Consider the following 23538-nt stretch of genomic DNA (forward strand, 5'->3'; position numbering starts at 1 on the left):
GAAAGCGACGGGCACATCCAGGGTGCTGGGATGGAGACCCTGGCTCCTGTGCCACCTGAGGCCAGGTTCCAGGAGCCGGGTGGGAGCAATCCCCTGGGCTGCAGCTGCTGCAGAGCCTCTGGCAGGAGCCTGGGACCTAAGACAACACCTTAAGGAATGTCTCTTTTCTTCCTCCACAGCCATGGCTTTGCAGGAGGACACACAGGAGGAGGATGCAAAGGCCCAGCTCCTGGCAGAGGCATTTGAGAAGGAAGGACTGGATGCTGGATACTGGCTGCCCAAAGTAATGCAGATCTTGGGAATCAAGTGCAGAGAAGCCCTGCAACATCTGGAATATAAAGATTACCTCAGGCTGGAGTGTGAGGTACGGCACCCCTGGGAGAAAAAGGCACTCCAGAAACTCCTGAAAATAACAGATGACAAAACATGTGAGGAGATGCAAAAGCAGAACTCAGAGAAGACAAAGCAGAGACAAGATGAGGCCAAACAAGCTCTGAAGGATCTGACAGAAATGCTCAACAGCCACAGCCTGGATGCTCTGAGGGAGAAAGCAGAGACTCTGTGGCGAGCCTTGGACATTCCCAAAGAGTTCTGGCCATCACCAGAGAAACCCTTGGCAGATGTGCTGGAGAGCATCCAGAAGCAGCTGGAGCAGCAGGAGCTGTCAGCAGGCAGGAGGGAGAACATCCCTGACACGGAGGTGCTGAGGCGGGCATCGGGGGGACTGGCCCTGCAGGGCATCTACAGAACCAGCAGACCTGAAGATGTGCTGGCAAAGCGAGAGCAGCTCCTCAGGGTTCCTGAGGGATTCCAACTTGCTGGTCCAGAGCAAGGATCACTGCTTGAAAGGAAGGAGTTCTCCTCCTCTGCAGCAGAATCCATTTTCACCAAGTCCATGGAGCAGCTGGGGTTCAGCATGAGTGTTTCTGCCAAATCCTCATTCTGGGGGACTAATCTGGGAGGGAGTGTAGATCAGAGCACCTCCTCACAGTCACAGGACACCGACCAGTCTCACTCTGAGCAGAGCTACTTTTGCATCACCAAGTACCAGTACATCCCTCTGGCCTCCTGCTACTTCCAAAGGCATCAGCTTCGCCTCTCTGATGCGGCTCTGAGGGAGCTGCAAGACATGGAGCAGCAGCTTTTGAGCTGCAGTCAGGAAGAAGACAACCCCATCTTAGTGAAGATGTGTGAGAGCTTCTTCAGCAGGTTTGGGTCCCACATAAACCAGGGTCCCCTCCACTTTGGGGGGATATTCTGGTGGAAGGCGTCTACAGAAGGATTCCGAGCTGAGCAGCGGGAAGAGGTGAAGCGACAAACGTCTGAAGCACTGAACAGCTTTGTTGGGGCGAGCTGGGGTGGCTTTGGGGCCAGTGTAGAAGGGACCCTGGATATTTCCAAATCCAGCTCACAGGCTTCTGTCCTGGGGAGAGCCGGAGCGAGTTCTCATGCAGCGATTCAGCTCTATGTGGTCAACACAGGGGGCCCAGCAGACACAGCTTCCCTTCCTCAGTGGAAAACGGGGCTCGTGTCTGATAACACAACGTGGTGCGTTATCGACCGTGGCTTTGAGCTGATCCCAGTGTGGGACATCATCCTGTGCAATCACTGCGGGGATTTTAAGTCTGTTGGTCAGATGAGCAGAGCCCTCAGGGCTGGGTACAAAGAGCTGACAAATCAGAGCGTTGGCACTGTTTTTGGAGAGGAACTGGGCAGTGCAGTGCAAGAGGCCAAAAGTTTCATGGGGACTGTTAAGACCTGGGAGGTGACAGTGGATGAAAAGCTGCTCATGCTGATGGAGCTAAAAGATGATCTGAGTGCAAAAACCAGGAACCCCAGTGTGTGGATCAACATGTGCCTGTCAGACAAAGCCCTGCAGGACTTCCTGGTGAACACCGTGCGGAGATGCCAGGAGTCACCGCCAGAAAACACCACCACTATCAAGGCAATGTTGAGGAGCCTCTTGAATCCTCATATCTACTCTGTCAAGGACTTCCCTGAAGCTTCCTTTATTATGCAATGGATCTTCCAGACTGAGTACCCACTTCCGAGATCTCCCAAAGTCTCTGAGCTTCAAGAGCTCATCAAAACACTGCAGCAAATGAAGGAGCACATCCATGCTGTCACCTATGCACCAGGAAGCTCTGCTTCTGATGTTCATGAAGCAAAGATAGAAGCCACCCTGACCAGCAGCCTGGCCATTTATTCCTTACTCCAGTCTCTCCAGGAACAGGCTCAGAAGGACATGGAGCTGTTGGTGCTCTTGATTGTGACCAGCACAGGGTACCAGGTGGAAAGCAGCACTTTCCAGCACCTCCTTGGACATCCAGAAATTCAGTACATGGCCAAGGAAATGGAAGCGGCATGTGAGCAGTACGTGAACCTGAAGGAGCAAGATGCCAGCAGAGCTGAGGCCTCCCTCCTGCTGACGGGTCTGACTGTGACACCTGTAAGTCAAGAGCTGCCCCTTGAGCAGAAGAGGGAGCGTTTAGTTTTCATGGAAGATCACATGAAAGGCTTGTGGTCCACATTGATAAAGAATCTCCTCCAAAAGCACCGTGGAGATGAAGACTGGGAGAGGCTGGAACGGGACTTGGACTCCCTGATCAGTGGGTGCTTGGATGACAAATGGGATGAACAGAGGATGCAGAACATACTCAGAGACCTGGATGACACTCTTCCAACACCTGAGTTCTCCAGTCATTCCAAGTCTAAGTCAGACAGCAGCAAATCCAGAGAAAATGAAGCCATTTCAAACCAGGATTTCCTCCAGTTGCTCAAGCGCCTTGGACTGGAAAGTCACTATGCAATGAAAATGGGGATGGGAGATTTCCACACCATCTGCAAGACATCTCTGCAGGACAGCCAGCCCAGCCAGGACAAGGAACTGCCCCTATACTTCTTGCAGAAGCTGTTAACTGTGGATTCTACACTTAGGTACCTGACTTGCTGGGATGACAGCAACCCAGGCCTTGGACATGTGTCACAAACTGCAGTTAAAGAGCACCAACACTCAGATACCTTTGAACAGTTTTTTGACAATCTGAAAGAATCAGGCCCTAAACATTCAAGCGGGGACAGCCATGTGCACCCCATGGACCTGCAGATGGCCATTTTCCATTGTGCTGATGACTTCCTGAGACAGTCCCTGGCAACCAAGCTGGCGTTCTGCCAACTGGCACTGCCTCTGCTGGTGCCCAACCCGAGCACTTCATGCATCGAGTTCCCGCTCTACTCCTTCAGCCAAATCCAAAGGAGCTGGAAAGAGGTGGACAAGTCAGGAAAGCAGGCCCAAACAAAGAGTTTCAGCAACAAACTCATCTTTCAGGCACACACACCCGTCGTGTCCTTCATCCGCATTGGCAGCTCGGCCTCCTCTTCCAAGTCTCAGATCCTGAACGCTCTGCTCAGCAAACGCAAACACGACACTTTCTTCCACCGCCACTGCAGAGGCAGCACCAGAGAGCGTTTGCTGATGGAAGGGCTGGTGGAGATCGCCTGGTACTGCCCCCGTGGAAGCTCTGACGACACCTTTGAGCGCTGTGTGGCTTTCTGTAACCTGCATGGAGATGCCAGGGATCATGGAGCACAGCTGCAGTTCCTGCAGGAGATATCTGCTGTCAACGTGGCTCTCGTATCTGAGTTGGAGCACATGGACAACAGGGGGAGAAAGCTTCTGCAGGACCTGTGGCAGTCACAAAGGCCTTTGGTTTGTCTTCTCACGGAAAATGACAATGCTGCAGCTGGACAAGCCAGCAAAACCATAACAATAGGGATCAAGAACAGAAACGAAGCAGAACTGATGCATGAGCTGACCAAGACAATTGGGAATCTCCTGGAAGGTTCTAATCCATGTTTCAGCCTGGAGGCCTGCGTGGACAAAGCTCTCCAGCACGGATTCATAGTGGATGCAGATCGAGCTGAGTGTCTGTCAGCCAAAGCAAAGGCAAAGGAGCTGGTGGAGCTTCTGAAGAAAGAGAAGCTGTCTGAGATCAAATCCAAGCTGCTGCCACTTCAAGGAAAACTGTGGCACCAGTGGTGCCAAAAGGACAAAGAACTCACTCGCTTGCAGGAGAAGAGGAACAAGAGCATTGAGCATCATCAGAGCCAAATTGAATATGACAAGAAAGCAATAAGAAGAATGCAACTTGACCAAGCTTTCCCTCTCAACGCACTGATGAAATCATTCCTTGGCTTTCTCCAGGCCCAGCCAGCAGATACCAAGAAATACTTCCTGCACTGGATGAAGGTCTTTATGGACGAGCTGTCGAGTGGTCGACTTGAAGAACTGAGGAGGGACTATCACAAATTATGGTCTGAAATCCTGTCAAGAAAGAAAAGCAAGAAAGAACCCAGGGTGAATTCTGAGTTGCTGAGTCGTTTGAATGCCCTCTCTGATGAAATCAATGATTCATCCATCGGCCTGGAGCACCTTCTGAGAGAGGTAGGGCAGATTTATGAAGCTCTGGAATTAATGAACTGCAAGAATGACAATTTTTACAAACTTCCAGAAATTGCAGCAGATTTGATGGTTTCAGGGTACCCAGTGGAGCTGTTGGATGGGGATGCTTCTTACCTGCCCTTGTGCTGGGTTGGAGCAATCTTTGACAGCTTAATTGAGAGGCTGGGGGACAAACGAGTGTTTGTGCTCTCCGTGCTCGGCATCCAGAGCACAGGCAAGTCCACCCTGCTGAATGCCATGTTTGGTCTGCAGTTCAACGTCAGCGCAGGGAGATGCACCCGCGGAGCCTTCATGCAGCTCATCCCAGTGGGCGAGGAGCTGCAGCAAGACTTGGGCTTTGACTTTGTGCTGGTGGTTGACACAGAGGGACTTCATGCCATCGAGATGGCCAATAAACAGTCCCTGAACCACGACAACGAGCTAGCCACCTTTGTCATTGGTGTTGGCAACTTGACTGTGATAAATATCTTTGGAGAAAATCCATCAGAAATGCAAGATGTTCTCCAGATTGCTGTGCAGGCTTTCCTGAGGATGAAGCAAGTCAATCTTTCCCCAAGCTGCCTCTTCGTCCACCAAAACGTGGGAGAAGCAACTGCCAAGGAGCAGAACATGGAAGGACAAAGGCGCTTGCAGGAAAAGCTGGATGAAATTACCATGGTTGCTGCCCAGCAGGAATTCTGTGATGTCTCCTCCTTCAGCGATGTCATTGGATTTGATGTGAACACCCACATTCACTACTTTGCTCACCTGTGGGAAGGAAATCCCCCAATGGCACCACCCAACCCCACCTACAGCCAGAATGTCCAGCAACTCAAGAGCAAAATCCTCCAGTCAGCCAAGAAGCAGCCGCAGCGCAGCATTTTGAGGCTCTCGAGCCTGAAAGATCGTATTGGTGACCTCTGGAATGCTTTGCTGAATGAAAACTTTGTGTTCAGCTTCAAGAATTCCCTGGAGATTGCTGTGTACAGGAGACTGGAAACTGCCTTTAGTCAGTGGACCTGGAGGCTGAGGAGTCACATCTTAGATGTACAGATGAGACTGGTCAACAAAATTCGGAATGGGGAGATGCAGAATGTCACCATAAAACACCTTGAAGGGCTGGTGCAAGAGACAAGTGATGCCATTGAGAAAGAAGTGGAAACGTATTTTGGGGAAGACAAAGAACGTGAGACACTGGTCCAGTGGAAATCAGGCACAGGGCGGAAGCTGCAAGAACTCAAAGAGACTCTTCTTCGTGAAACAAAAAAGAAATGTGAGGATCTTATTGAGCTACAGAAGGAGCAGAGGAAACTGGATGCAAGGAAGTTGGAATATGAAGATGAGCTCCTGAGAAGGAGTAAGGACCTGGCTGTGAGTCTGAAAGGGAAGAGCCTTAGTGAGAGAGAACTGAAGGACAATTTTACTCTTGTCTGGAACCAGTGGATTGCCGAAGTCTCCCGTGCTGCTCGTCCTCTGGAACGGGTGGATATTGATGTAGAAATTGAAGATGTCCTTCTAGAGCACTTTAAGGAGCCGGGTTTCCATGCACGGATGAGGTCATTTGCCAGAGGCAGAGGGTTTTCTTTTGATCCAAAAAAACACATCATGAAGAAAAGGTATTTTGACATAACGCTAGTTTTCAGGAGCGTTTTCAATGCTGATTTGATCAACTTTGAGCAAATGACAGACAACATCATAGCATGTGTAAGAGCAAACATTGCTAAGAAGGAAGAGGAGAAACGTGATTACAGTAGAAATTTTATTCATGAAATACTCAATGAAGTACAGGAAGCTGTCAACTCTGTCCCAAGCAATGCAAAATATACTTTTAACAAAGAGTACAGCATGGATTTGTCTCTGTATCTGTGCAAAATAGCAGCAGAAAGGTTCAAAGCCATGCACGAAGCATTCCGAAAGGCAAATGACCCAGTTGTGTACCTGAACAGCAAGAGAGAAGATTTCTTCCAATGTTTCCAGATTTCCTGCCAAGGAGCCACTTCTGTCACAACTTTTGCTGTTTTCCTTTGTGATAAGATTGAGCCAGCTCTTCGCCATGCAGTCTATGAGAGGACAGCTAAAGACATTGCTGAGGACATGCAGAAATCCCCAGATTTCAGGGGCAACAGAGCCAATCTGGAAGTTTGCATCCTGAGATACCTGGCAGAACAGGAAAATTTTGAGTCTTTCAAGCAGTACGTTAGGTCCCCAAGACAGTTTTTTCAGACTTACATTGAGACACGAATTAGGAAGCATTGTTTAGATGGGAGTCAGAGTCGGGGGGACTTTTTAGGGTCCTCTCTTTGTATTCTCTATAACAACATTCTTTCAGCTGTTTCTTTATCAACCGAAATTGTCAAAGACAGAAAAGACAGAGAAGACAAAATCTCCCTCTGGTTGGATGAATTTTGCAGGGAACTCTCAGAGGTGATCAACTTGCCCAGAAGTGACCTGAAGGGCATTGAGCACCAGGAGGTCACAGACATTGAGTTCCTGAGCAGGGCCATGACAGAAGCTCTGCCTGACCTGAAGGAAAGGCTCAAGAAAGAATTTGCTGGTGCAGACCTGAGCTCATTTTCAGGGCAGGCTCACACCATCCTGGTGGAGCATTTTTCAGGATGCTGGGCACAGTGTCCGTTTTGTGGGGCTGTCTGCACAAACACAATGCAGAATCACGATGGAGACCATCAGGTGGTCTTCCATCGCCCACAAGCTGTGATGGGAGTCACATGGCATCGGACAGACCACCTGGTCATTGATATTTGTTCCAGCCTTGTTGCAAGTGACTGCTATTTAGTACTTTCTGACAGTAAAAAAATCCCCTACAAGAGATACCGGGATGCTGGGCCTCCTAAATCCACTTGGAAAATTCTTCCTGATTCATCCATGCAGGCGTACTGGAAATGGTTTGTGTCTCATTTCAGGACAAAGCTGGAAGCTCAGTACAATGGGAAGTTTCAGGGTAGAGGAGCAATCCCTGAGGCGTGGCAGAGAATTACCAAGGCGGACGCACTGTCTGAGCTGGAGAAACGTTAGGCCATGTCCATGGGAAGGAAGAACCACAACAGCTTTGCAGTTTAGGAAAATGTTGTACCAGTCTTTTACAAAATGCCGTTACAATGATGATGCTCTCAAGTCCAGGAAAGACAATGGTATCCAATTGCTTCCAAATTTGTTGAAATAAGCTGCATTATTGCATCCATTACTCAGCAACTCCCTTGCTTCATGGAAAAGTCAGAATCCTCTTGCCAGTTTGCCATAAACATTCCTCTCAGCTTTGTCCTAGAGCCAAACCAAACCCACTCCTTGGGGCAATCAGCCTCATGGCCAAGCCTGAGCCCAAGGGCTAGGGATGGGGAAAGGCAGCACTCAAAGCAACCCTTGGATCAGCTGCTGTGAGACAAGAAGTGACAGTACCCCAAAGGCAATTTTCCTGCAGCAAGGAGCTGTCCTGCTCAGAGAACAGCCTGCGGGACCTGACGCCAGCTCCACGCTGGCTGCAAGCTGGGCTGCTTGGCTTTTGGGTTTCATCCTTCCCTCCCTCATTGCAGCCTCCTGGATCAACTGAGGCCGTTCTCCCAGCAGGAGCTGTTGTGCCTGCAGGCTCAGGAAAGCAGTGACGCGACTGCCCCAGGCTCAGGCAGTGCTTTCACTCCCTGTCTCAGGGGTGCTGTGTTTCTGTCCGGGGCAGCCGCTCCTGCTCAGGTGCCTGGGGCTGCTGCCCATTCCTCCAGCCCTCAGCCCCAGCAGGAGCTGCTCCTGCCCTTGGCCCCTCTGCTGAGCAGAAGCCTTTGGAGTGCCCCATGTGGAGAATCCTGTCTGCAGCACCTTCTGCAGCAGCCCTCGGGGCAGTGCTGGTGCTGCCCAGGCAGGCTGGTGGCACCAGAGCCGTGCTCTGGAGAAGGTGGCACCAGCTGGCTCTGCCCCATGGAGCTGTGGGGGCTTTTGCTGTGCAGGTGCTGCAACCCCGCTGGCAATGGGAGGGCCAAGCCCTCCTGGAGAGCTGCTGAAGGGCTGCTTCAGCCTCATCCCCTGCACGGTCTGTGTGAAAAATGCATATCATATACTTGGCTCTTTGCAAATATTAAAATAAACACTGTATGTGTTATGTTGGAAAGTTATGTTGTATTAATCTCTTTTAAGTAGTGTGGTACATATAAATTTTAGGCTATAGCATAATATGAAATAGAAACTATGTGATCGATGATACTTTTCTAACTAGCTCAAGGAATGGATAAGAGAATCAAGAAATTCTTCACACAGAGGTAACAGCAATAAGACACCAAAAATCTCAAGAGAAGAATTATTGCCTCCTTGTTGGGAAGAATCAGACTTTGAAGGACCAAGACGATTGATTTACAAGATGTGGGGGGAGTTGACAATAACCAGAAAAGACCCTTTGTTTGAAAATAATTTTTGCATCATGTATGAGATATATGAATATGCAATAGACTATTGCTTTTAAGGAATAATCCTTTGTTAGTAAGATGAGCTTTTGCTTGGCAAAAGGAGTAAAACACACCCAGATGTCTGTAACTCTTTGCTCTTTATTGTCTTCTATTGTCCTACTCTGATTGTCCAAATGCTTATTGCTCTAATTTTTTATTATAATTTTCATAGTAATTTTAATGCTATTAAACTTTGAAAATTTTGAAACAAGTGATTGCCATTTTTCCCACTCTGCTAATAAAGGAGTTGATTTGGACTGCTCTGTGTCTCCTTTGTGTTCAGGGGAGCCACAGCTTGGCGTGACTCAAGCTCTGTGTGCTGCAGACAGGCAGGGGACAGGGGGTGGCACTGGGGAAGGGTGTGGGACAACAGAGGCTCTGCTTCATTCAGGGTCTCTGCTCCAGGAGCAGCTTCACTGTCTGCAGGGACAGCGAGCGGACAGGAAGCCCCAAACCACAACGTCCAGGGAAACCAATGTCGGTGGCAGGTGCCAAGGGAGGCAGGGCTGGGAACCAAGCCTGGCCTGTCACACACAGGGAGGGCTGAGAAGGTTGATCCCAGAGAGGTTCTGTGCTCTGGAGCTGCTCAGCTGGGAACCTGCAGGGCAAAAGGAGAACGAGCCCAAACTCTGCCAAGCCCAGCCCTGGCCAAGCAGACCCAGAGCCAGTGACAGGAGCCAGAGCTGGGCCATGTGAGCGTGTGCTGCACGGGTGACTGCCAGGGACTGGGGACACCTGGCCTTGCTGTGTTGCTGCCATGGTCTGTAAGAAATAACCATGTAGTCATTGCCGTTCACTGTCATATTGGCTTTTCCAAATTATTTTGGTATAGTACGGTTTGTAATCACTTTTTAACTGCTTTTTGTACAGTCTAATTTGTCAGCCTTTTTACCATAATCCCGGTGTAGATTATATATTTTTGTGTGATAAATATAGTTTAGGCTCCTGCAAAATGCTAAAATAGAGACTATTTGCTGTTTATTATCACATTAACTGTTGCAGAAGTGTCACAGTGGTCACAAGGGTTGCAGGATGAAGAGAGAGGCGAGAATGTTCACCTCATGTTCAGAAGGCTTGATTTATTATTTTATGATATATATTACATTATGACTATACTAAAAAGAATAGAGGGAAAAGTTCTCAGAAGGCTAGCTAAGCTAAGAATAGAAAAGGAATCAAGAACAAAGGTCTGTGTCCCATCAGAGAGTGAGACCCAGCTCATCCAAACATCCACCAGAGACCAATCACGGATCCACCTGTTGCATTCCACACCAACATATAACCATTGTTTACATTTTGTTGCTGAGGCCACAGCTTCTCAGAAGGGGGAAAAATCCCAAAGAAAGGATTTTTATGAAAAGATGTCGGTGACACTGAAGTAGCTACTGGTTTTTATTTTTTTTGTGTAACTAACTGACAGTGGTGAGAATAACTCAGATAATAGTGTGAAACAGCTAATATTGATTTCATGTACTCTTGGAGTACCTTATCTGTATGATAAGATAACATTGAAAAAAAACCAGGTTATCAAGAAGTCTCAAACCACGGAAAAGGGGGTCTGGTGAAGAAATAAATAATATAAATTTCATCTGCAGAGTGGCCCATGCTTTAAGAAGATGGGTCAAGTGTTGAACCAAGCAAAAGAATTCCCTGAACATGTAAATTCAAAGGAATGTTTGAATATGTATAATCCTCATGAACATGCATTTGACCAATGTAATGAAAAAGTATATATGAAAATTGTTTTCAGTTAACTGGTGTGCTCTTGGGATCCAGGAGCCAGACTGGGAGTGGAGGTGCCCCTGGCCATGGTGTCACCTTTTGGGCTGTGTGGGGAATGTCCCAGTGCGGCCACTGGAGTGACTGGGGGTTCCCAGTGCCACAAGGGGGGCAGTGGAGAGGATCCAGTGCAGCAAGGGGGGGTGGCCTCAGGCCTGGGCTGGGGTATCAGGAGGGTGCAGGGTCCCTCACCGGTGCCAGCTCCCTCTCCAGTACAGCCAGACCATTCTCTGCACCTTTCCCTGTCTCTGCCAGGACTCCTTGGCCAAAGTCTCCCTCAGTGGCATCGTCTGGCACCTCCTTCCTTGCAGGCCCTGCTGTGGGGAGGAGCACAAACAGATCAAAGGTCTTTTCCAACCTCAACAATTCTTGGATGCAGTGCCTTCCAGTGGCACTGGTGTGAAAAATGCATATTATATAATTGGTTCTTGGCATATATTAAGATGAATACCATATGTGTTATGTTGGAACGTTATGCTGAATTAATCTCTTTTAAGTAGTGCTGTATTAAATTAAGTAGTGTGGTAAATACAGTTTTTAGTCAATTGCACAATATTAAAATAGAAACTATGCAATGTTAAGATACTTTTTGTAACTAGCTCAAGGAATGGAAAAGATAATCAAGAAATTCTTCTCATGATCCACTCTGGATAAATGTAACAGCAAGAGACACCAAGCTCCCTGGAGAAGAATTATTGCCTCCTTATTGGGAAAGCTCAGACTCCAGGAACCAAGAAGATTGATTCACAAGATGGGGGGCGAAGATGAAATTAGGCAGAAACACCCTTAGTTAAAAAAATGTTTGAATCATGTATGAAATATATTAAGAGGCGATAAATTATTGCATTTAAAGGGTAGCCCTTTTTTATCAAGGTGTGCTTTTTGGCAGAGTGCCAGGCACCAGGACATCTGCAACTCTTTGCTTTTTATTGTCTCTTATTGTCCTAAGTTTTATTACTTTTTTCATTACTATTTTCATTAGTATTAAACTTCTAAAATTTTACCAAAAGTGAATGGCGTTTTTCACACTGGGATTCAGCAGCTCTCCCAGGCTGCACCAGCTGGGACTAAGGGTGAGGTTACCCTGTGTAACATCTTAAAACATTGAAATGTAAGGGGCTAAATTGGGGTTTCTTTACTCTGTCTTGTCACACAGAAAAAATACCAAGCAGATATTCTCAAGCGATCAAAATTATAAAGAGCTTTGGTGGCAAAAGATAGAAAATCAAGGAATTTGATCAACTTTTTCCAGTCTATGACAGCCTGCCTGGGTCCCGAGGAGAGCTGATGGTGTTGGGGTGTGAAAGGAATGGTGGATTTGTCTTTACAAACAAACTGTGGGTCTGCTGGTAGGTAAACCAGCACTGGGAGATGAAACAATGGGAAAGACTCCATAGATTGATAAATGGAAAAAGATTTACAAATAAACTTTGGGGTTTTCTGATAAATTAAATTGGACACTGAAATATTAAAGAAACAATGGGGAAAACTCCTAAATTCCATAAGAATTAAAAACTAAAAGGAAGGCTTATACATTAAAGGGAAAATCTCTGGTATCAGGTGTTTTGGGAAGTCTGTTCCTCTCAAGTATCTCAGCCAATGGGGAAAGACAGAAGGGAAATGTGGCCGGGAAATTGGAATAAAAAGGAGGCTGCATCCTCCAAAAATTGGAGAGACCTCAGGGGAATGCCCCATGGCCTCTCCCTTTATTGGAATAAAGTCAGAAAAATGCCAGCCACTTGTTTTAAAATGTTAAAAGTTTAATTGTAATAAAATAGTTATAAAACCTTAACAAAAATTACAGTAATAAGAATTTGGACAATTAGATTTAGGACAAGAAAGGACAATACAAAAGCAAAGAATTACAGAAGTCGGTGCTCTGCTCTGCTACAGAATACATTTTGCTAACAAAGGATTAACCCTTAAAAGTAATAGCCTGCTGCATATTCATATATCTCATACATGGTGCAAAAATTATTTTCAATCAAAGGGTGTTTTCTGGTTATTATCAACCCCCCCTCATCTTGTAAATCAATTGTCTTGTTCCCTCAAAGTCTGATTCTTCCGTACAGCGAGGCAATAATTCTTCTCTTGGGATGTTTGGTGTCTTGTTACTGTTATCTCTCCTTGAGCTAGTTAGAAAAAGTATCTTACATTGCATAGTTTCTATAGCCTAAAACTATATTCACCACTCTACTTAAAAATATTAGTATAACACCACTTAAAAAGGATTTATACAGCACAACTTTCCAACATAACACATATAGTATTGAATTTAATGATTGTGAAAAGCCAATAATATAACATGCATTTTTCACAAAAAAATTTTGGACATAAACCTCTGATGTTTGTGAATTGGTTTTCCCAACAGGTGTGACTGTAAAGCAAAGCAGGAACTTTCCAGTGGGGTTTTTCTGCTGCACATGCTGAGAAGGATGGGGCTGGAGATGGAGGGGGACAGGCCTGGGGTGCCTGGCTGGGAGGAACTGAGATGGGTGTAAAAAATGGACATGATTAGTGCTAAATAAATTGTAACATTTTTCATTTTAGAAAATATTTTTTAGAAAATAATGGTAATCCAATAATAAGAAAAAGTATAGATGATTAGCATTAAACAGCTGGGGGGTTCTCTTACAGATGATTCTTGTGAGAAACAGGATATAGGATGTAAGCAGAATATTCAAAAGTAGAAATGGCCTTGAGGAGGAAAAATTCCCTACACATAGTTGGCAGAAGTTATGAATCCCAAAGCAAAATCGGCCTTGAAATGGACAGAATTGAAATGATTCCAGGTGTCTATGAAATAATAAGCCTTATTTTTGGAACATAATGCTGGCTTCTGTAACACAAGGCTTGGGCCTCGTGCCAGGTTATTCACAGTAAGGAAGACAATGAGCATTCCTCTGAAAAGACCACCGAAGATCCAGAAGACCCCTTGGAGACAAGTGGAGCAAGGGCTGTAGGATGGTGATGTAGATTACAAGAATCAAAAATAGGAGGAGATTTATGGGAAAATATTGATGAATATGTACTAGCATACTGTGAAAAATGCGTATTTTATGATTGTCTTTTTGCAAATATTAAAATGAATTTTATATGCGCTATGTTAGAAAGTTATGCTGTAGTAATTCTCTTAAGTAGTGTGTTAAATCTAGTTTTAGGTTATAACATAATGTTAAAATAGAAACTATGCTATGTAAGATACTTTTTTTAAAGAAAGGAATGAGGTACTTTCACTGAGATAGAAGCCACAGGACACCTAAATCTTTCAGAGAAATAGAATTTATTGCTCCCTTATCAGAAGAAACGAGCTTCTTCCTGTCTTGCTCAGCCCTGAAGATGCAGTTAGAATTAAGAGGAAGAAGCTGACACTGACCAGACAGAGTCCTGTGTTTGAATGGAATTTATGTTTCATGAATGAAGTGTATGAACATGCAACCGGTTATTGTTTTTAAGGGTTAATCCTCTGCTAACGTTTGTCAATTTTCTGGCTTATTTTGCCCAGAAAAAGTTACCCAGACATCTGTAACTCTTTGTTTCTATTGTCTCACATTGTCCTAATGCAACTTTTCCAAAATTTTTATTACTCTAATTATATTGCTAGTTTTATAATCATTTTATTCTTATAAAACTTTTTAAAATTTTAAAAAGAAGTGATTGGTGTTTTTCACAATGAATATGTATTAGCATGCAGTATATAAGTTGTGTTTGGATCCTTTTGCCTTTGTACATGAAGCAGGGTGGGAAGCCCTCCCTGGACGCCAATCAATCGTTTTTTCCTTATGCTTTTTCTGAACCACTGCCAAATTTCTTTTTGTAACAACTGAATTCTATTTGATTGTATTATTATATCCCAGTTAAAACTGCTGGTAAATTTTCTGTCTTGATCAAAACTGTTGCTAAATTTTAAGTTTGTGGTTTATTAAATTAGACACATGGGACTTCATTTATAACATGGAGATGGAAGGGCAGGTGGGGAGGTCTGAGAAGACCAGTTTTGCTCTTAGTTTCCCTTCCTCTCTTTCTTCTCCCTCCCTCCCCAGAGAAGCTGTGGCTGCCCCATCCCTGGCAGTGTCCAAGGCCAGGCTGGACAGGACTTGGAGCACCCGGAGACACTGGAATTTGTCCCTGTGCATGGCAGGGGGTGGCACTGGATGGGCTTTAGGGTCTCTTCCCACATAGAATCCATGAGCATTTAGGGAGATGAGAATGGTACAGGGATACTTTTGAGCCTTTTCTAGTCCCTAAAGGAGATCCAAGAGAGACTTCTTAGCAGGGCTGGTGTGTAATGTGCATCTTTTATGATTGGTTTTTCGCAAATATTAACATGAATATTATATCTGTTATGTTAAAAAGTTATATTGTATTAATAATATTCAATAGCGTGTTAAATATAGTTGTAGACTACAACATAATATTAAAATAAAAACTATACAATGTAAGATACTTTTTCTAACTAGCTTAAGAAATGTGTCACACAGAGATAACAGCAACAAGACACCAAAATCCCCAAGAGGACACCTTATTGGAAAAGACAAACTTTATTCCACCTCCTTCCATCTTTGAGGTGCCAAGAGGATTAGGGAGGAAAGTTGAGAATAACCAGAGAAATCCCTAGTTTGAAAGTAATGTATGCATCATGTATGCAATATATAAATGTGCAACAGACTGTTGCTTTTATGGGCTAATCCTTTGTGAGTGAGCCATGCTTTCAAGAGGAAAACATCCGAATGTTCAGAATTCTTTGCTTTCATTGTCCTTTATTGTCCTAACTCTGACTGTCCATATTCTTATTGCTCTAATTTGTATTACTATTTTAATAACCATTTTATTACTATTAAAATTTTAAAGCTTTTAAAAGAAGAGATTGGCATTTTTCACAGGGGAGGCCTAAGAAGACCAGTCTTACTCTTAGTTTCCCTTCCTCCCCATGTTCTCCCTCCCTCCCCAGAGAAGCTGTGGCTCTCCCACCCCTGGCAGTGTCCAAGGCCAGGCTGGACGGGACTTGGAGCACCCTGGGACAGTGGAAGGTGTCACTGTCCATGGCAGGGGGTGGCACTGGATGGGCATTAGGGTCTCCTTCCACACGGAATCCATGAGGACTTAAGGAGATGAGAATGGTACAGGGTTACCTTTGAACCCTTTCTGGTACCTAAGGGAGATCCAAGAGAGAGTTTTAGCAGGGATGGATTGCCAGGACACGGAGAATAGCTCCACACTGACACAGGCCAGGGCTGGGTGTGTTTTTTGGGATCTCTTTTCCCGCTTTCCTGGCTCCCCTCATGCGTGGGACCCTCCCGGCCGCCAGGCGGCGCCATCGCGGTGGGGCGGGGTGTGGTGACGTCACTGCCACGCCGGGTGGGCTGATGCGGCGGTACCGGGAGCAGTGGGAATGGCCCCGGGAACAGCAGGGACAGCACCACCGGAAGCGCTGGTAGCACTGCGAACGGCAGCAGTGGCAACAGCAGGAGCGCCAGCATGGAGTACGTGAAATAAACAGGGCCAGGAGACTTATTCTCCTTTTTAATGCCTTTATTATAAGTTATCAGCTCAGGATTGGGCAGCTCGGCCGGGCTGCAGTCTCCCGCCGTCCCTCCCAGGGCGACTCAGAGGAGGAGGATATGCACAGCTCTGTCCACTAGGGGCAGAGCTGGGGAATCACGTCCTCGTGGGAGCCTTTAGGGCATGGAGTTCCCATCCGATGTTACCCCTCCCGGCCCAGTCGGCTCCGTCTCACCGCGGGGGACGACTCCTATGGTCAGGGCGAGAGCGACTCTGAAGGTGTTCCGCATCTCTGCAGGCTCAGCACTCGGCTCCTCACGTCCAGACATCACTCTAGTCTTGTTGCCCGATTGATAAATGAAACAAAACTCGGATAAGTTTTGTGGGTGCTTTATTAAGGGCCCGAGGAGCTGGTGGACTAACGTCCCAAGCCTGAGCCCCCGATTTCACGTATGGGTGCTTCCCTCTTATACATGCGATTCATAACAAAGTCTCCAAGAAACAGTTCCCCGTTCCCCTTGCCTAGTCACAGACCCCTTGTGATACATTCCTTGGTTCACAAACAAGATCATTAATCTTCTGCTTATCTTATTCTAAGAGCATTGTATGCTGCCTCCAGACAGGTTAGCATTCTTACTTTCCTGCACTAGTTTAAATATTTATTAAATCCCTAAGACTACCTGCTAGGTTACACACAAAACCCAACACAATTTCAACGGCTACAAAACTACTTTTAACAAACCAATTCACACACAACTCACTACAATGAAACATTTTGCTAAATTTCATTTCTTTTCCAACAGTCTCTCAACTCTTAGGTGGCTTGTGGTTTTTGGGGTTCCTGCACGTTTGGAGTAGGGGTCCCACAGCATGCTGGTCCTTGGAGTCACTTTGCATAGCCCCCCCCCCCCACCCTCTCAGGTCTCTTCGCTATTCTGGGGAAAAGTACACCTTAGCCTCGGGCAAGGCTCTGCTAATACAAAAGGAGCGATTAGCTACAACGACCCGTGATTACAATAACAAAACACGCAGAACTTTGGCAGCGACAGTGATCTGGCTGCCCTTTTGTAACTTTTCCTCACAAAAAAATTAACAGAATTTTTGTTCATAACAGTACGTGAGCCCCGAGCAGCTGGCAGGCTTCAGCAAGTACAAGGTAGTGGCGCTGATGTGGGCCGGGCTCGGGGCCTGGTGCCGTAAGGGGGGCGCTGAGGGGCAGCCGGGGCTGGGAGGGAAGGTTGGGGTGCATGGAGGAGGGGAGTCTCCAGTGGGGCATGGAGCCGTGGTGGGATCTCCGGAGGGGCTGTAAGGAGAGTCAGGGTGTGGGGAGGGGATTTGAAGGGAGTCCGTGAGTTTGGGGCAGAGGGAGGGGCCGCAGTGAAACCTGAGATTTAAAGGGAGAGAGGGGGAACCCAGGCTTGCGAAGTTTGGGAGGTTGTTATGTGGGGTCGTGGGTTGTACAAAAACATTCAACAGAACAGAACAAGAATCATCCACAAAGAATAATGAGTTTAATATGGCTCCCCTTTTAATGGGCATTTGAATTTCTTGGGCTTAGATAGCTGATTACTCTGCTTTTAACACTGTCCAGCTCTTTGACCAGTGAGATATCTGCAACGTAGGATGGAACATGATTGGGTGAAATCCCGATTTGGGTTTGAATGCGGCCTATCATTGTTCACCCAGGAAGCGGTTTATGGAACGGGGTTGGGTTTCTTATTTATAGCTGAATTAATTTCCCAGCCACAGACCAGCTGTGCTGTGACAATTCCCCTTTTCCTTTTTATTAAAAAATCCAAAATGTTCTTTGTTATCTTATCTGCAAGGGTCCTTTGCAGGTAGGATGACACGGATAATGTGTATTGTATCAGGTGACCTCCAGCTGGGGAATAACGTGCACTGACTCCATGATTTCAGAAAGCTGAAGAAATGCTTTATTAAGCTGTACTGTACCATACTATGTACTATACTAATACTATACTATGCTAAAGAAAGATCCATGACCCTTTGTAGAAGTCCATCTGAAAATCCTTCATTTTTTGCCTCACAATTGTCATGAGAAAAGACTACCGAAGGGTTAAAGATGCTGAGCTAGTTGGGAAAGAAAGTCTCCTGCTTATCTACTGTGTTCACAAGTGATGTTTGCAGAACACGCCATGCTGTACTCGAAGGGGGCATGCTGCCCTTTTCTGGACAATTGAACTGGACTTTCTTCCAAACTCCTGACCTGGCTGGACTGAGCTCTGGGGTGGCTCCCCCCTGCTCCATGAGAAGACCCCTCTTGCCTGTCTTCAACCACCGTGATGGACCAACCGAGATGCGAATCCCCTCATCAAAGAACCAAGGACCCCCATGGCACCCCCCTGGCAACCTCCTTCCAGAGACTGGGACTGTACTCCCTCCCAACTCAGGGAGGGGGAAAAACCTAATGTACCTGTGAGCATTCGGCCATGAAAACAATGGAACTGTCTTACCCCTCCTCCTGCTCCTATTCTTCTCCCCTCCATGGAAACCTAATTTCAGCCACCCTTCCCCTAACCAAGAACAGCATATATATTGGGGTTCGGTTCGACTGCCCTTTTGAGTACTCCCCAAGACGTGTACCAGCGAGTTTCGGCGGCGGAACCCCAAAGACATCACATTTTGGTAGCTATACCCCATTCCCTGACCTTCTTTCCTCCCTTTTTTCCTTGCCTTACCCTTCTCTTCCCCGGATCCCTTAACCAAACGCATATTTAGCTGTGGTTATAATCAATAAAACTGCACCTTGTTAATTTGTTACTGCAAAACCCCTGTGCCTTTTGTTGGTTATTTTTGCACCCAAAAATCATTCGTCACCCGTTTATTTTGGGCGGACCTTCACACCCTTACAGACAGTCACAACACAGCTTTGATCCAATTGGTCAATCAATCAAAACACCATCACTAGTATCCAATTGAGAAATCTCTTTTGGCAAACAATCTCCGTAACACATTCCACATGTGCCAAACAACAGATGCAGCAAGTGAAGATAAGAATTGTTTTTCTTCTTTGTCTGAGCTTTCTCACAGACTTTCCCCAGCAAAATCCTGGAGATTTTCTCTATTCAAAGAATATGTGAATACCACAAACATGATTTTAATTTGAATGAGGTCTTTTATTTAATTTGACAAACCTAGCTTCTCCAGCTAACAATGTGTTCCATGTACTACTAGAGTTGCAGCACTCCCTTTCAGTAGCTGTTAGCAAGATCACAATCTGTCAGGCTAGCATGCTACAGGTTAGCTACATAAAGTTGCAAATTACAACTTAACACTGAAACTAAAAAAACATCTAACTTTTAGAACCGTTAGAAAAACCCCAATTACTAGAAAAACAAATTGCAAACAGAAAAAACTGTTTGTAAACAGAAAAACCAGTTTGTAAACAAATAGGGTCCTTAAATGAGCTGTCACTTCAAGAGTCCCAGATTCCCTTGAGGTAGGTGAACAAGTTGTTTCCACCACTGTTCCACCCACAGCTCTACAATATTTCTTGACAGGCCATCAGGCGGATGTTGCTTGTGGTCCTGGGGAAGATGGATCATATTAGGTCTTTGATCACTTATGATGTGAGTCCAGTGTATTTGGGGCTGTCTTTGAAATGTTCCCTGTTGTCGAGACCCTGGGGAGGCATTCCCTGGTCTAGGGACACACAAGAAGCTTCCCTCAAAAAGCTGTTAGAGCCTGTTGGCTCTTGTTCCTATGTCTGTTCCTATGTCCCGGAGACACTCCCTCCCATTTCCCTGATTGGCTTTTATCTTTGTAGTCCCCCGATACCAGCGTCAGCCCCCAAGCCCCTGGGGAGAAAAAGCTGGACCCTGAGTGTGTGTGTGTCTGGGACTTGATCATCTCACTGCGCGGCTGAATTAAGCATCTGTGGATATTATGGAAAGGTCCATTTTGCTTCCTTACCCCTGACTACGCCAGCAGCAATTCAGCCTGCTACAAATGGCGCCCAAACAGGGACATCTTCTCCTAGAAAACATCTACACTAGACCACCCCGAGAATTTCCTTGTCTTGCCTAGTGTGATGACTTTGAAATTTTAGTTACTTCCTCCTTTTACTCTCAGGTGTTTGGAAAAGACTTGGTTTAAGATGGAAACAATGCTCGCCCACACAGAACTAGAAGTTCTTCTCCACCTTAAAAAGTCTTATCCTCAAGCAGACTTTGGTTTTTCAGTAGGGGAGTTGAAGTGTTTTATACAGTGGTTGTTTAGGCATCTTCCTTAAATTTTGTGGAATGTAGTCCTAACCAAGGACTTTCTGGAAGTAGTTTGGGAAAAATTAAGACATGAAGAAGAACTCCATAACTCCATAAAGAATTCTATCCTTTTTTTAATATGATGATGATAGGCGTTCAGAATCTTGAGGAACAGTTAAAAAATAGTGAACCCCAGCTGAAAACCCCTTCTCCAAGCTCTCCTGTTTTTACTCCTGCTGCCCAGGTTTGCTGTGACTGCATGGCCGTGGCCACGTGGTCGCATTCACGTGCTCAAGATGGTGGAGATTGCATGGCAGGAGCCACAGGGTCTCCCCTTCCACCCTCTGGTTCCCCTCGCCTCCTCCCATAGCTTCCACAGTCCCAGGAGTGAGGGCGGGGGGAGGTCAGAGGACCTGTCTCTGATTGGCAATATAAAGCTGCACCACTTTCTTACCACAAAGGGGAAAGAAACTCCACGTGCACTCACAGTGCTGGAAGGGACAGTAAACAAAAAAATAGATGTGTTTATCTTGGTTGCTATAGCACCACAGGATGCAGCGCAGGTGGCGAGAGCCATCCCCACTCACACCGACCAGCTGCCTCCATGGAAAACTCACAGCTGAGCCCAAGTAGCAGCAGCCCTCAGCACTACGATCGAGGACAGGCAGGCAAGAGAGGTGGGCGGGCAGCCCTGCTGGGCATTGCTCAGAACCACAGTCCTGGCAGTGAAACCAGTGCCTCCCACCCTCCCACAGGGCCCAAGCTACCGCCACTGCTCTGGAGGCCCCGCACTGGCAGTGCCAGCGGGCTTCAGCTGAGAGAGACCCCCAAGAAAAAGCCAGGTCTCAGCGTGGCTGCCGGCACTGTGAGCAAGACAAACCCCACTGGGCAGCGCACCAACCTCAACTGTCGACGGAAGGAGACCAGGACATCAATTAGATCATCACAGGCCTCATTTTATTGATCAGTACGGCGGGTTAAATACAGTTCATAATGAGCTTCATACATATTGCAAAAGTTGAGCTCAGGATTGGTCAGTTACATATCAGCAACTACGCCTACTTTCTGCATTCTTATGGTTATACTTTTGATACTTTCTACATATTCTCAGGAAGAATCTCTATTCCCTATCCTCATGTTGTGGCAAGGGCATTCTGTCCTTGCCTGTCATTGGTCACTGACTGCTGACTTCTCCTTTCAGCCTGCTGACTGCTGACTTCCCTCTTTCAGCTTAACCAGCGGCATTATGTCAGTATGGCCTTTCTCAGCTAACCAATTATTAATAATACTCTCCACATTTCTCCCGTTGTCTTCTTGAGCAAGGAGATTAGTTTGCCAGGTTTTTGCTATTGTACGGCTGACCATGTTTTGAATACAATTAAAGACACAAGGCAAAATAAGCAAAAACAGTAAAATTACACCCAGCAGTCCTATAGCATAGATCACAAGGTTCCTCAGCCATGGCCCAAGTCCTAAGCTTTTAAGCCATTCGTCAATTCCTAAACCTTCTTCTTCCTTGAGATTGTGAAGTCCCTGTTGCAATTCTTTTATCTTAGTGTGAATGGACACCAAATTATCAGACAGATTCATGCAACACATTCCCTCGAACTCTTCACATCCATGCCCTTGTGCTAAGAGCAAAAAATCCACAGCAGCTCTATTTTGCAAAACAGCATGGTTAACACTCTGCACATCTGCGGTTAGCATGTCTAGAATTTGTGAGGTCTTGTTCAGCTCATCCTTTGCCCAGCATCCTAATTGTTTTGCTAAATTCATAGCTTTGTTGGCAGATCCTCCTGGCAAGATAGTTGAAACTACCACCTGTTTGAATGTACCCCAAAACTGTGGATCTCCTATCTGGCTGCAGTCCAAGTCATGGATGCTACGTCTTTTCCTGTTTGAATTGTGACTCAGCTGCATTAGCAAAGATACATTAGGGTGAAACAATGACAATTTTCCCAAATAGCAGGGTCCACCCTGTGGTTTAGCTGGTATGCCATTCCACGCCCTGTCTCCACAAATTAAAAATATTCCTGTGGGTAATTTCATCGGTGCCGTGATTTTTGTGCTGTTACATTGACTGTAATGCTGCGGAGAGATTCCACTCACATTCAGGAATGAATCTAGGGTGGCCCATGTTTCTTTAGGTCGGTTTGATTTCTGAGCATCCAAAAACTCGAAGCTAAACCATCCGTCAGCTGTAGTGTTAGACATGCTGGCGTTTGTACTGCCAAAAAGATCCAATTCCTCAGGAGGAGAATGCAAAGGAGTGTTAAGTGATTGGATCAGTAAACATTGACGATAGCCATCACTCTGACCTGCAGTATACCCTTGATGCCCTGGCAATTTGATGTTTGACATGTTAGGCATACATAAGGTTCGATTGCTTATCAAACTGCAAAATTCTCCAGGAGACCACACCGGAAGTCCCACCAGGCATGTTTGAAATGGGTTAGTGACTCCTCCAAGACTAAGACAAAGCGATGATTGGTTAATTTGATTAGCAAGTGTCACACATAAATTTTCTCTTGGCTGACTAAAACGTGTTATTCCTACTGCTTCACTAGCTACAGCATTGAGCAGTATAATAAAAACAAACCTCATTTTTCTTTCTGCTGTCTCTGTTTTTCCTTTCTTTGTTGTCTTCTCCCTGGTTTGCTAGATTGCTTATTGTAAGGCTGAGTCAATTTTTGAATACACTGATCTAATTCTAAATCAGCATCTTTGATTACAGGTATAGCGTGAGGTAAGTTTGAAGGCAAATCAGCTTTACAGCGAGCTGCTATGATGCGTGAGGCTTTAGTAATTTCAAATATTCTAAGTATTTCCTGCAACTTCCACCTAATATATGCTATAACCACTTGTTCTGCACTTTCAAAAAGCTGTAATCCTGTCCGTCCTGGCAGGCCAGTACTTTGTTCAAGAGCTCTAACCCAGATAAAATTTCGAATCCACCTTCCACAACAAGGTCCACACCATAAATATCCTATTGACCTCTGTGAATACCAATAAACCTGATTACAATCTGCACAATGCAAAGCTATCCATGCATAGCACTTATCAACATCCCTTTTACAAACATAACAAGGAAGTGAATGTAAGTAAGGACCAGTATGAAAGTCTGTTTCTTCAATCCAATGCAACCAAT

General features: G+C 45.9%; 1 protein-coding gene across 2 annotated transcripts in view; it reads left to right on the forward strand.

Annotated features, from left to right (window-relative positions):
* The window catches only part of LOC128948653 (interferon-induced very large GTPase 1-like), a 77608-nt gene that overhangs the window by 17526 nt on the left and 36544 nt on the right, over positions 1-23538 (forward strand). Inside the window, exon 2 of one of the 2 annotated variants that reach the window (XM_054293411.1) lies at positions 180-7513. In XM_054293411.1, the coding sequence (XP_054149386.1) occupies positions 182-7474 (7293 nt within the window). In that variant the 5' untranslated portion in view covers positions 180-181 and the 3' untranslated portion in view covers positions 7475-7513. Of the gene's footprint in view, positions 1-179; positions 8117-23538 lie in introns of those variants that run through there. The other variant, XM_054293410.1, reaches the window with a different exon arrangement.

This window comes from Melozone crissalis, unplaced genomic scaffold (genome assembly GCF_028551555.1).
Source record: "Melozone crissalis strain CALT ecotype California unplaced genomic scaffold, PUWL_Pcris_2 ptg000150l_1, whole genome shotgun sequence".
NCBI classification, from domain to species: domain Eukaryota; kingdom Metazoa; phylum Chordata; class Aves; order Passeriformes; family Passerellidae; genus Melozone; species Melozone crissalis.